The sequence below is a fragment of the Oryctolagus cuniculus genome, chromosome 13 (genome assembly GCF_964237555.1).
Source record: "Oryctolagus cuniculus chromosome 13, mOryCun1.1, whole genome shotgun sequence".
Lineage (NCBI taxonomy): Eukaryota > Metazoa > Chordata > Mammalia > Lagomorpha > Leporidae > Oryctolagus > Oryctolagus cuniculus.
Genome location: NC_091444.1, coordinates 79,666,820 through 79,680,382, shown reverse-complemented (window position 1 = coordinate 79,680,382; position 13,563 = coordinate 79,666,820). Strand labels below are relative to the sequence as shown.

At 37.9% G+C, this 13,563-nt stretch overlaps 2 protein-coding genes across 29 annotated transcripts in view; one reads left to right on the top strand and one right to left on the bottom strand.

Moving 5' to 3' along the window:
* GDI2 (GDP dissociation inhibitor 2) overlaps nt 1–10,656 on the top strand; it is a 40,406-nt gene extending 29,750 nt beyond the window's left edge. For both annotated transcript variants that reach the window (XM_017337715.3, XM_002721691.5), the window contains 5 exons: nt 1,891–1,990; nt 7,351–7,522; nt 9,197–9,341; nt 9,573–9,627; nt 9,714–10,656. In XM_017337715.3, coding sequence (XP_017193204.2) covers nt 1,891–1,990; nt 7,351–7,522; nt 9,197–9,341; nt 9,573–9,627; nt 9,714–9,860 — 619 coding nt within the window. In that variant the 3' untranslated portion in view covers nt 9,861–10,656. The remainder of the gene's footprint in view (nt 1–1,890; nt 1,991–7,350; nt 7,523–9,196; nt 9,342–9,572; nt 9,628–9,713) is intronic.
* Nucleotides 10,657–11,098: 442 nt separating this feature from the next.
* TASOR2 (transcription activation suppressor family member 2) overlaps nt 11,099–13,563 on the bottom strand; it is an 85,160-nt gene continuing 82,695 nt past the window's right edge. For 25 of the 27 annotated variants that reach the window (XM_051834745.2, XM_070055830.1, XM_070055822.1 and 22 more), the window contains 3 exons: nt 12,696–12,877; nt 12,075–12,189; nt 11,099–11,759 (listed from right to left, as the gene is read on the bottom strand). In XM_051834745.2, coding sequence (XP_051690705.1) covers nt 11,756–11,759; nt 12,075–12,189; nt 12,696–12,877 — 301 coding nt within the window. In that variant the 3' untranslated portion in view covers nt 11,099–11,755. Of the gene's footprint in view, nt 11,760–12,070; nt 12,190–12,695; nt 12,878–13,563 lie in introns of those variants that run through there. The other 2 variants (XM_070055819.1, XM_008248604.4) reach the window with 1 other exon arrangement.

Below are 13,563 nucleotides of genomic sequence, written 5' to 3'. Positions count from 1 at the left end.
ATACTTAGAAGGTTCCAGTACTTGGCTATTATGAATAGAAATATTAGGAGATTTGTATATACGAGTCTTTTTTGCAGATATCAGTTTACATATGTTTTGGTTAAATATCCAGGAGTGGAACTGCTGACTGAGATAGCAAGTATATGTGTTTTTTCATATACTTATCTGTTTTCATATAGGTACCATTCTGCATATACCCAGCAGTATATGTGAGTTTTGGTTACTTCCACATCCCTGTCAACACTGTCAGCCTTTTTTATCACATAACTGGGTGTGAAATGCAGTCTTATTATGATTTTAACTTGGATTTATTACAAACTAATGTTGATCACTTTTTCATGAGCTTATTGGCCCTTTGTATCATTTGGGATATTTTCAGGTTTTCTGTACATTTTAAAATAATGGGTTATCTTTTTGATTTTCATTTTTTTTTTCTTAAGGTTTTATTTATTTGAAAGCAGAGTTACAGAGAGGGAGAGACATAGAGAGCAAGAGTTTTCCATCTGCTGGTTCACTCTCCAAATGGCTACAATGGTCAGAGCTGTACCAATCTGAAGCCAGAGATTCTTTCAGGTCTCCCTCGTGCTTGCAGGGTCCCAAGCACTTGAGCTATCTTCCACTGCTTTCCCAGGCACACTAGCGGGGAGCAGAAGTACTCCATTAAAAGTGGAACAGCTGGGACTCCAGCCAGCATCCATATGGGATGCAGGTGTCACAGGTGGTGGCTTTAACTAGCTATGGCTCAGTGCTGTCCCCTCATTTGTAGCTCTTGATGTACTCTGACAGCAACCCTTTTGTTAGATAACCATGTGCATGGATTTCAGAATGTTTCTGCACCAAAATACTTAAATTTTAATTCCATTTTCTATGAACTTTTTGTTAAGTACTCTCATACTTTTGAAAACTTTTAACTAGAAATGTATCAGATCTCCGCAATGAAAGCTTTGAAACATTACTGAGACAAAGAAAACCTTAAAAAGTACATGGAGAAAATACCATATTCATGGGTTGGAAGCCTTATTTTAAGATAATAGTTTTCATCAAATTAATCTACAGATCTTACCACAGCATTTTTTCTAAAAATTGATAGCCTGATTTTAACATGTAAATAGCCAAATCAAATTATGAAAAAGAGCAAAATCAAAGAACATATATCACCTGACGTCTAGATATTATAGGGGCCAGTGTTGTGGTGCAGCGGATCAGGCCACTGCCTGCAGTGCTGGCATCCTACATGAGTGCCAGTTCAATTCTGCCTGCTCCACTTCTCACAGGCTCCCTGCTAATGCACCTGGGAAAGCAGCAGAGGATGGCGATAGTGCTTGGGCTCTTGCCACCCACGTGGGAGATCCAGATGAGGTTTTAGGCATCTGGCTTTGGCCTGGCTCAGTCCTGGCTACTGTAGCCATTTGGGGGAGGGAACCAGTGGATGGAAGATCTCATTGTCTGTTTCTTCTTCTCTCTGTAACTCTGCATTTCAAATAAATTAATCTGCTTTTATAAAAAGACTATAAAGCTGTAATAATCAAGGTGGTATGGTAATTTCCTAAGGACTAGCGAGGTAGTTCACATGGGGAAAAAGCCCTGTAAATCACATAAACACCAAGTGGTAGTGGTTCCTTTTGAGCTCTTCTTTCATTTTCTGCTTTCCCTTATGCACTTTTCTGAGCCTTCTGATAATGTTTTTATTCCAGAGTCTTATGCATATACAGGAGGATTAGACCAGTATAAGCCATTCCTGCATATAATTTCTTCATAACTGTGACTTTTGACAGTTGTCAGCAAACATCCTTCTAGAATGAAAATGAGCAGATATGTGCCCTTAACATTGAAATATAAAGAAAAAGACAAGCAATTACATTATTAATTGAGATTTTAAAATTTTTCTAGGCTAAGTGCTATTTATGGTGGTACCTACATGCTGAATAAACCTATCGAAGAAATCATTGTGCAGAATGGGAAGGTGGTTGGTGTAAAATCTGAAGGAGAGGTATGTAGCTTTTACAGTTGAAATAACATGAACTTGTGAAGATAATTATAAGTACTTATTTTGATGTGGACATTGATCCTGGTTTCCAGACTGTTACATGATTTCTTTATGGTAAGTTAGTATTCACCATGATGAAACACTAGAGTGGCTGTTCTTTATTTAAAAAGAATACAAATTGAATCCTTTCTATCCTGTTAATTGTTGTAGTAAAAATAATAGTCTTATGACTAAAATATGCAGCATTATGGATATGTTCTAAATAGTATTTATTCTATATTAATATTGTATGGGTTGATGTCTCTTTTCAAATTTTCATATAAATTTAGTTTCATTTAAACCACTTGTAATTTATTGTTTGAAGTTGGGCTTGGCATATACAGGATATTTTGTTATTTAATTTGAGGTTTAGCTATGGAGTCTGCCATCCATACAGGTGGTTATTTTAATAACATGAGGGTACTTGAAAATGTTCCTGAAAAAATGGAATTAAAAGTGAAGTTTGTATTGGTACATTTTGAAATTCCTGTGTTTTTTCATAAAAAACATTCTCTTAAATTTTTGAAGACCACTCATATGACTCTTAGTCTGGTACTGAATATTCTGATTCAGTAGGTCTGAGGAAGTTTAGTGTGTTCTTGAAAGGTTCTCAGGTGACTGATAACCCTGGTGTGGAAAGTACACATTACAGAGAAAAGTTGCCCATCCTTTGCTTTTCTCACCATATTGCTTAATTTTGTTGTCTCAGTTACTATTCTTAATAGTTGAAGTAGAGGAAACTCCAAAAAATACTGCTTTACATATTGTCTGTGTTTGAAATTCTTAAAATCTAAGCTTTATCTTTTTTAAAAAAAATTATTTGAAAGGTAGAGTTAAAGAGAGAGAGGAAGAGACAGAGGGAGTGAGATCTTCCATCTATTGGTTCACTCCCCAAATGGCCACAATGGCTGAAGCTGGGCTCATTCTAAGCCAGGAGTGTCTTCTATGTTTTGCACATGGTGGCAGCTGGATCACAAGTAGAGCAGCCAGATCTCTAATTGGCACTCATCTGGGATGCCAGCGTTACAGGCAGCAGTTTTACCTACTATGACACAATGTCATTTATCTATCGTAACTACCTGTCCCCCTTCTTTTTTTTTTTAAAGATATATTTGTTTGAAAGGCAGAGTCACAGAGAGAGAATCTTCCATCCACTGGTTCACTCCCCAGATGGCTACAATGGCTGGGGCTGGGCCAGCTGAAGCCAGGAGCCAAGAACTTCTTCCATGTCGCTCTTGTGGGTGCAGGGGCCCAAGCACTTGGTGCATTCTCCCCTACTTTCTCAAGTGCATCAGCAGGGAGCTGGGTGGAGTAGCTGGGACTTGAATCCCATATGGGATTCTGGCATTGGCAGGCAACAACTTAACCCACTATGCCACAGTGTTGGCCCTACTACCTGTCCTTTCAGTGTAATAGTGGTTTAGGAAATATGGTTACTTTTTTTTTTTTTTAGTGGTTTATTTAGTTCATGGGTTCCCTATTTGTTTATTTTTATTTTATTGAAAAATCTCCTATCTGCTGGTTGATTCCCAAATGCTCACAATAGGTCGGGTCAAACCCAGGAGCCAGAACTCAATCTTGGTCTCCCACATGGGTGGCAAGGATCCAACCAATTGAGCTACCACCTGCTGCTTCCCAAGATGTGCATTAGGACACTGGAATTGGCAGCAGAGACAGGACTTGAACCTAGGTGCTCTGATGTGAGAGCAGGGGCATCCCAAGTGGGATCTGAATCACCAGATGAAATGCCCACCTTCAATCACTCACTTTTCTAACAGGGCATGCACATAAGAGAACCCTTATGTACATACCATTTCATTTAGTTCTGACATCAGTTCTTGCGGTTAGGTAGAGCCAGGATTTGAACCCTGATTTGCCCAGTTTTAAATAGTCTGAATACCACGTACCAGTTTCCCTAATAGGATTTCGAATTCATGTTATCTGTTCAATGAGAATATTTGGAATAGATGTGAGATGACAAAGGGAACAGCATCTTTTGGAAACTGTTATGAAAAGAAGTGCATGTTATGCTGCCACTGTGGCTCTAAGGTACACCATCTTCAGAAGTTGGCCTGTCACAAATGTAGCTACTCTGCCAAGCACAAGAGAAAGTATTATAATTGGAGTGCCAAGGCTAAAAGACAAACCACTGTGACAGGTAGAACACGGTCTCTAAAATGCCTATTCTGCAGATTCAGCCACGAATGGATTCCTTGACAGAACCACCACCACCCCCACCACCCCCAGACAGAAGAGGGCAGCTGTTGTAGTATCTAGTCCATCTTAAGAATTTCAGAAATTTCAACAGTCAATCACACAATAAATGTTCTGATTTTTAAATGTGAAAAAATATATATATATAGGGATTGATGACAAAGCTATTTTCAGTACTCCAGAGTTTTATCTATAGTTTTTATATTAAGTTATGAAGATACCATTTTCAGAGGTGAATTGCATTAGTGTACTGTATATAAACACTGAAAATATATAAAGTATACATAAAATTTACCATCTTAAACACTTAAGTGGGGACTGACACTGTAGTATAGTAGTCTAAGCCTCCACCTGCAGCACCGGATCCTATATGGGCGCTGGTTTATGTCCCCCTGCTCTTCTTATCCAGCTTCTGTTATGGCCTGGGAAAACAGAAGATGGCCCAAGTGCTTGGGGCCCTGCACCCTCATGGGAGACCCAGAAGCAGCTCCTGGTGCCTTGCTCCAGCTGTTGCAGTCACTTCGGGAGTGAACCAGCAGATGGAAGACCTTTCTATCTGTCTTTCCCTCTCTAACTCTACCTCTCAAATAAATAAAATATAAAAAAAAATTTTTTTTAAGTGAGTCACTGATTTTAAATATATTCATAGATGTTTTTGTATAATTATCACCGCAACCCAAATCTATAACTTTTTTTTTTAATTATTTATTTGAAAGATAGAATTAAAGATCTTTTCATTCACTGGTTCACTCACTACTCAAATGGCTGCAACAGTTGAGGCTGGGCCAGGCTGAAGCCAGGGGCCAAAAGCTTATTCCAGGTCTCCCTTGTGGGTGCTGGGACCATTCTTTGCTGCTTGCCCAGGCACGTTAGCAGGGAGCTGGATTGGAAGTTGAAGAGCCAGAATTCCATCCTGCACCCGTATAGCATGCAGGCACTTCAGACCGCAGTTTAACTTGATGATCCACAGTGCTCCCCTACAACTCTTTTCACCTTGTAGAACTGAAACTCTACGTATTAAACAGTAAATATTCATGATAAATTCCATGATTATGACTGCTAAGTATTAACAGATAAGTGGAATCATATACTATTTGGTTTTGAATGGTTTATTTCACTTACTGTAATGCATTTAAGGTTTTACCTGTGTTGTAGCATGTGTCCTGTTTAAGGCTAAAATAATATAAGGAGAATTCATAAACTTCATGGGAATAAGAAAAAGCTATGAATGGATTTTGAAATTTTTGGGCCAAACCAAATTCAGCTGTTAATCCCTTTTCCCATAAACACTTTGAAGTACATTTGTATTCCATTGTGTGGATATATACTATTTTTTCTTATTTATCTATCATTAGAACATCTGGGTTGCTTCCATATTTTAGCTTTTGTAATGCTGCTGTGAATGGGTGTGTAAATAAATCTCAAGCTCCTGCTTTCAGTTATGGGTTTATATGCAGGAGTTGAATTGTTGGATCATATGGTAAGTCTTTTTTAGTATTTTGACAAACATTACTGTTTTCCATAGAAGTATACCATTTTTACATTCCTGTCAACAGTGCATAATTTCTTCACATTCTTGCCAACATTTTTTTTTTTTTTTTTGGACAGTGAGAGAGAGAGAGAGAGAGAGAGAAAGGTCTTCCTTTTGCCGTTGTTTCACCCTCCAATGGCCGCTGCGGCCGGCGCACCGCGCTGATCCAAAGCCAGGAGCCAGGTGCTTCTCCTGGTCTCCCATGGGGTGCAGGGCCCAAGCACTTGGGCCATCCTCCACTGCACTCCCTGGCCACGGCAGAGAGCTGGCCCGGAAGAGGGGCAACCGGGACAGAATCCGGCGCCCCAGCCGGGACTAGAACCCAGTGTGCCCGCGCCACAAGGCGGAGGATTAGCCTAGTGAGCCGTGGCGCCGGCCCTTGCCAACATTTTTGATAGTAGCTATCCTGATGAGTATGAGATGTGGTGTATCATTGTAGTTTTGATTTGCATTTCCCTAATGATTAGTGATGGTTAGCATCTTACATATGCTTATGAGCCTAATGTCTTTGGGAAAAGATACATTCAAATCCTTTCCACATTTTTTGAATAAGGTTGGTTTTTTTGTTGTTGGGATGTAGTAGTTCTTGGTATAATATGGATATTAATCCATTATCAGGCATATCATTTGCAAATTTTCTCCCATTTTATGGGTTGCCTCTTTATAGTGTTTCTTGATACACAAAAATTAAAATATTTGTGGGATCAAATAACCCATTTCATTTTGTTGTGTCCAAGAAATTTCCAAATCCAAGGTCTTGAAACCTTTGCCTTATGTTTTCTTCTAACAGTTTTATGATGTTAGGTCTCTTGATCTATTTTGATTTTTGTATATGGTGTTAGACAAGAGTTGACCTCATCCTTTTACATGTGGATACAATTTCCATATAGTAGCATTTGTTGAAATAGTTATCTTTTCTGTAGACTGGTCTGGGTACCTTTGTCAAATTATTTGTGGATAAGCAGGTTTATTTGGGGCTTTCTTTTTTGTTACATTAGTCCATATGCTTTTATGTTAATTCCACACTGGACTACTGTAGCTTTTTAGTGAATTTTCAAGACTTGTTCAATATTGTTTAGGTTATTCTTAAATTCAATTCCTTGAGAATCAATATACATTTCAGGACAGGTTTTTGACATGTTAACAGTATTAACTCTTCCAATCAGTTGTTTCCATCAATTTGTCTTCTTTATAAAGTTTTTTTTTTTTTTTAAAGATGTATTTATTTACTTGAGACAGGGTTACAGAGGGACAGAGAGAGACAGGTCTTCCATCCGCTGTGGTTCACTCCCCAAATGGCCTCAATGGCCAGAGCTGGACCTACTGAAGCCAGGAACCGCTGTGGTTCACTCTCCAAATGGCCTCAATGGCCAGAGCTGGACCTACTGAAGCCAGGAACCAGGAGATTCTTCTGGATCTCCCATGTGGGTGCAGGGGTCCAAACACTTGGGCCATCTTGTGCTGCTTTTCCAGGCCATCAGCAGGAAGCTGGATCAGAAGTGGAGCAACTGAGACTTAAACTGGTACCCAGATGGGATGCCAGCACCACAGATCCAGCCCCTTCAATGTTTTCTTACAGATTGCTCGCTGTAAGCAGCTCATCTGTGACCCCAGCTATGTAAAAGATCGGGTGGAGAAAGTGGGCCAGGTGATAAGAGTTATCTGCATTCTTAGTCATCCCATCAAGAATACCAACGATGCCAACTCCTGCCAGATCATTATTCCACAAAACCAAGTCAATCGAAAGTCAGGTGAGTATTGAAGACCAGCAGATGTTTATAAGATTTTGTTAGATGTAATTTACATTGGATTTCATCTGAAATTCCTAATTTTGTATGCTGTATTATAGTGAATAGACTTAAGTGTACATGTGGGGGACATGTGATACTTTCAGCTTCTAGTGATCCTGCAGCTTACGTTGTTGACTAGGAGCCTTATCTTTTTTTTTTTAAAGATTTATTTTATTTATTTGAAAGACAGAGTTACAGAGAGAGGCAGAGGTAGAAAGAGAGAGAGGTCTTCCATCCATTGGTTCACTCCCCAGATGGCCGCAATGGCCAGAGCTGTGCCAATCCGAAGCCAGGAGCCAGGAGCCAGGAGCCAGGAGCTTCCTCCAGGTCTCCTATGTGGGTGCAGAAGTCAAAGCCCAAGAACTTGGGCCATCTTCCACTGCTTTCCCAGGCCATAGCAGAGAGCTGGATCAGAAGAAGAGCAGCCAGGACTAGAACCGGCGCCCGTATGGGAAGCCAGCGCCTCAGACCGGGGCTTTAACCCGCTGCGCCACAGCGCTGGCCCCAGTGCCTTATCTAACACTTGTTGCATCTCTCTGGACCTTCGTTTCCTTCCTTTTGGAATTAATGGACTAGACAAGGTAAACACAAAAGTCCCCATTCACAGTAGGTAATTGTTGAACTGATTACACTGTTTTTGAGCTGATGACACAGCTGCTTTTATACAAACACTTATTTGATTTTAAAAATGTGCTAGAAAAATTTTATTTCTCTGATTCATATCAGGAATTGAGTTTCAGCCCTAAATCTTGCCTGTATTATAACTATTATTATTATTTTGCATTTAAGGTTTATATTAAAACAGGCAGTTCCCTGGATTTGTGAAGATCTTAAAAAAATATATAGGGAGTCTGGTACTAATTTTTTAAGATTTACTTATTTGAAAGGCAGGGTGACAGAGAAAAACGGGGAGAGAGACTGATTTTCTGCCTGCTGGTTCACTCCCCAAAGTGATCACAATGGCCAATGCTGGGCCAGCTGAAGCTTTAGGAGCCTGAACTCCATTCAGGTCTCCTATGTGTGTTATGGGGGCCTGAGTAATTAGGCCATTTTCTACTGCCTTCCCAAGCACATTATAGCAGGGAGCTAGCGTGGAAGTGGAGCAACCAGGAATAGAACTGGTACTCTAATGTGGGATGCCATTGTCACAAGTAGCAGAATGCCAACCTCCAATAATTATTTTCTATATTGCAAATTATGCAGTTGTTTAGAATAGTGATATACAGACCAGGTCTGGTATCAGGACCTGTGAGTCTGTTAAACTAGTTCATAAAGGTCTTATACTGATCTGCAGTATCAAATGAAGGAAACAGTACTTAATAAATCTTGTTAGCTATTTAATGCAAAGTCCTAAGTAAAAGAAAATCCCAGAATAGTTAATATGGCTTGTTAGCTATTATACAGCAGGGAGATTTCATTTTCATGTTTAGCGGTTCACTGCCACATAATTTTTAATCGTTAAATATTTGAATACTGTGGTTGTGTTTTGTCTCCATGTAGAATGTTTATAAGATCTTGCCTGCTTCAAGTAGTGTAAATTAACACCTTGATGAAATATAGTGAAAAGTTAGTATGCTAAGTTTTATAAACAGGTTTATAAACTTTAGGCATTGAGCTGCTATTATTTGTTTCTAGATATCTATGTCTGCATGATTTCCTCTGCACACAATGTGGCAGCACAAGGGAAGTACATTGCCATAGTCAGTACAACTGTGGAAACCAAGGAACCTGAGAAAGAAATCAGACCAGCTTTGGAACTGTTGGAACCAATTGAACAGAAGTGAGTGTTGTGTTCATTTATATGAACTAAAATCCTAATTGGGGTCTTGATTTTGGCTTTGGGGGGTGGTGGTTTGAACATGATAACAAGGAAGGCAACCATTGGGTTCTTGTGGGTATTTCTTAAACTGAACCATCTCTACCAGTCTTACCTTTTGTGTTTAGAAATTCAGCAAACAATTATTAGTTTGAGGCCAACTAACTTGGCAACCTAATTCTTTTTCCCCTCCAGATTTGTTAGCATCAGTGACCTCCTTGTGCCAAAAGATTTGGGAAAAGAAAGCCAGGTGAGTGTGGAGATCTGAAAAGGATATTAGGCTTCATTGCAAGATATCCCTTAACAAATCATAATTTTTATGATTTTTATTTCCAGATCTTTATTTCCCGCACATATGATGCTACGACTCACTTTGAGACAACTTGTGATGACATTAAAGACATCTATAAGAGGATGACAGGATCAGAGTTTGACTTTGAGGAAATGAAGCGCAAGAAAAATGACATCTATGGGGAAGACTAACAACAGTACATGTTACTAAATTGGGACAAATTTAAAATTTGGCAAATAATGCATATTGTATGAAATCAGTATTGTAAAGCCTGCTTTTGTAATTAAAATGGAGGGATTGAAGAGCACTATACCAGTAAATATTCCTCCCCCTTCATCTTTCTAATATCATGTATTAACTTCTGTTCTTGGAGTGGCTATTCAGAATTGGCAGGTTACCACGTTCTGTTCCAATTTAACCAAACCACCCCACATCCTGTGAAAGATCAGTTTTAAACAAACATTGTGATACTGATACAGAGAACTTGATACAGTATTTTTATCTTTTAATCAGCATAGTCTTGGCAGTTGTGCCTCTGCTGCTCAAGAACTGTATCTGTATGTCTGTGCCATCTGTCCTTATGACACTGAGATCCTACACTGAATATTCCATAATTTGAAACAGCACCCCCAAGTTCTCCCTCTAATTTTGTTTTGTGTTTTATCACATATTATGGCAGGTCCCAAATAGTATAGCCACAGATTTGGTTTATGTGGGCATAAATTATAACCAAACTCCAGAGATAGGGAGTCATTTGGAGGAAGCCACTTTGTGGTGTTTTAACTAATGAAATTGGTGAGACCAAGGGGAAAGGAATCGGTCATAAAGCAGGTAAAATGTAGAAGTATCTTTTATATCACAGGTGTGGCTTCTTCAATGGACCAAGCTGCAATGCAGTATTGATTTGACAGAGCCTCTACTTTAGTCTGTCTGAAATGGCTCCAAATGATTTCTGTACTGCAAAATAAAGCCAAATTCTGGATACCACTGCTCTCTGTATTGGTCTGTGTCCTGATTGTAACTATTAGTGTTTCCTTCAGTAAAGCTGAAAGATGATAGAATCATAAGGTGTGCACAGTATCAAAGAGCATATGTGGCTCCTGATCTGGACAGATCAGAGCAGCCCTTGTCATCATCTGGCTTCAGTATGAGTAGACCCCACATTTTATTCCTGATACTATATAGTATACGATGCTTGACTCCTATTGATGTTAAGTAGTGGTAAGCCTCACTGTACAGGCTATTTATTACTAAGACTTTGAGGAGGGAAAAGGATACCAGAAACACTAGCAGGTCTGTGAGGGTCTAAGTGGTAGGATTGCTCTGGAAGGTTAGTTATTCCTGTTTAATGGCCCGAGATTGCTAAGACAAGGTGTTTTTTTTTTTTTTTTTTTTTTTTTTTGCCATAAAATCATTGCAGAAACTTTGGTTGGATGCTTTTGGGTTGTCTTTATTAAAAAAAAAAAAAAGAAACAAATTAGTTACAAAAACTTTTGTTCCAAATAGATACTAAGTATCTCAAATGTTTGGTTTTTAGTTTGAAAGATTACTGTAGAAATTCAAATATCATAAAGTTTCCTCAGAATTGATTTTGTAGTGTAGTATTTACAAAAACTAAGTGAAAAATGACAGTTTATAAATTTGTACCATTTAGGAAAAAAATGTATTAACTTTGTGTAGTGTTGTTTATATAATAGCAAATAAAACCATTTAAGATTTATAGTTTCACAAGGATGGCAAAACTTTAAAACAGACCACAACATGCATTACATTAACATATAAAAATGCAGTTATTCGTTACTAAAATACTTATTCTTGGCTCCAACTATGTAAACATGTTGTAAAATTCTTATTTTGAATAGTAAGTCCAATTAATAGCTTTGAAGGCATTCTGTTTAAAATAATTTAAAACAATATTCAACATTGTGACCCAAAGCTCAACAACTACTATGAAATCAGACATTCTAGCAAAATAAAAATGAAGTTGTAGAACAATTGATTTTTCAAAATATGAAATGACTATCTCATGTTTATCAAAGAAAATTGTTGTTAGGCATCGTTCATGAATAGGCAAGCTTCAGTCCAGTCACCTTGGATAAACACAAAATTGTTAATATTACCTTAAGTTTTTTTTAAAATGGTATATCTAATACAGAAAATTCCCCTAAATAAACATACTTTAAATTTGTAAAAGATTGTATTTGAGAGATCTCATCTCCTTACCTTCTCCAAGTGGAGTTAATAACCATCAGGTCAAATACCTGCCCCCCAAATCAATTTTTCCATGAACATTTTGAAGTGCCCTTATATAATGTAAGGAACAATTTTTGAACTGTTTGTCAGACACACAAATCAACCACCCACCACCCATATACCTGGGAGGGTAACATAAAAAGTAATCTTACCAATAGCTACTCCTAAATGGAGATGCTATTTTTTGTATATTTTCAATGAAATCATTTACATCTGTAACAAGGATTCCACTATTTTCAAAGACTTCTCTGGATACAGTAGGCCTATCTGTTAAAACAAACATTTTTTATTATTTTAAAAAATATAATTTCTTTATTTTTTAAAGCAACAGACCCATTTTTTTAAAAACTGTATCTAGGACTCTCTAATAAGATGAGGCAATAGATAGAAGACAGAAAACATAGGTGTCTAGTTAAACCTAAGAAAGATTTGAAGCTTTGGGAGTAGCTGCCTCTAGGGGTGGGGAGAACATTACTGATACCATTTGTAGTTTTTTAAAAATCCTAATTAAGATTCATAGAAAACATTAGATATAAAAAAGTATAAAATTATTAAGTACTTGGAGCCAATTAAACTTATTAGAAGACACATTCCATAATACCTATGTTGCCTTATATGCATTTATCAAAACATACAGGCTAAAAGTTTGCTGTTGGCATGCCAGCCATGGGATATATCCCCAGGTATCTTAGGTATTCTGTGACTAATTAGAAGGACACTGTTGGAGCTGACCTACTTTGACACTAACCAAATAGAACTCAAACTGAATTTACCTGTAAGGAAGACAGCAAACCTGGCATCAATATGCTGAATTTGCAGACTTATCAAACATTTCAAAATTTCTGTTTTTGTTGATGACTGAGAGTCACACCGGTGATAGTGAAGCAATTCAATGATATTTGCACCCTGGTATGATTTCAATATTAAGTTCTTCTTGTGTGCAACTGAATCCACTCTGGAAAACATAGAAATGTTTATAACCAAATATATTTTAAAAATATTTTGGAGATAACACACTGTTTATATTACAGTCAAAGGCTGACTGGCTCTAAATGTTAAGAGTTCAACATGTAAAAAGTGAAAAGACCATAGAGCCCCACTGAAAATATGCACAGGCTATACGTAATAATCAAAAGAAAATGTCTGTTCCTATCAGTTTGTTGGACATATATTTAAAGCAAGGTTTCACAAAACACATGGAATAAAACTGATACATTCAGGTTTTAAATTTTAGCTCCCATATACAAAGGAGAACGTCAAGTCCTCCATTTCTGACCTTTCTGCTGCAATCATAACAGAATTACATTTTTGTGTGGCTGTAAATTATTTCATTGTGTGTATATATCCCATTTTATTCACCAATTTGATGATGCATACCTTGGTTGACTATATATTTTGGCTACTGTGAACAATGCTGCTATAAACATGGTGGAACAGGTATCTCTTTGATACAGTGAGTTCATATCTTGGGTATATACCCAGTTGTGGGATTGCTGGAGCATATGGCAAGTCTGTTTCTAGTTTTTTAAGAAATCTCCACACTGCTACACTAAAGTACATTCCTACAAGAGTGCATAAGACTTCCCTTTTCTCCACATCCTCACCAGATTTGTTCCTCTCAGTCTTCTGGAAAACAGCCAT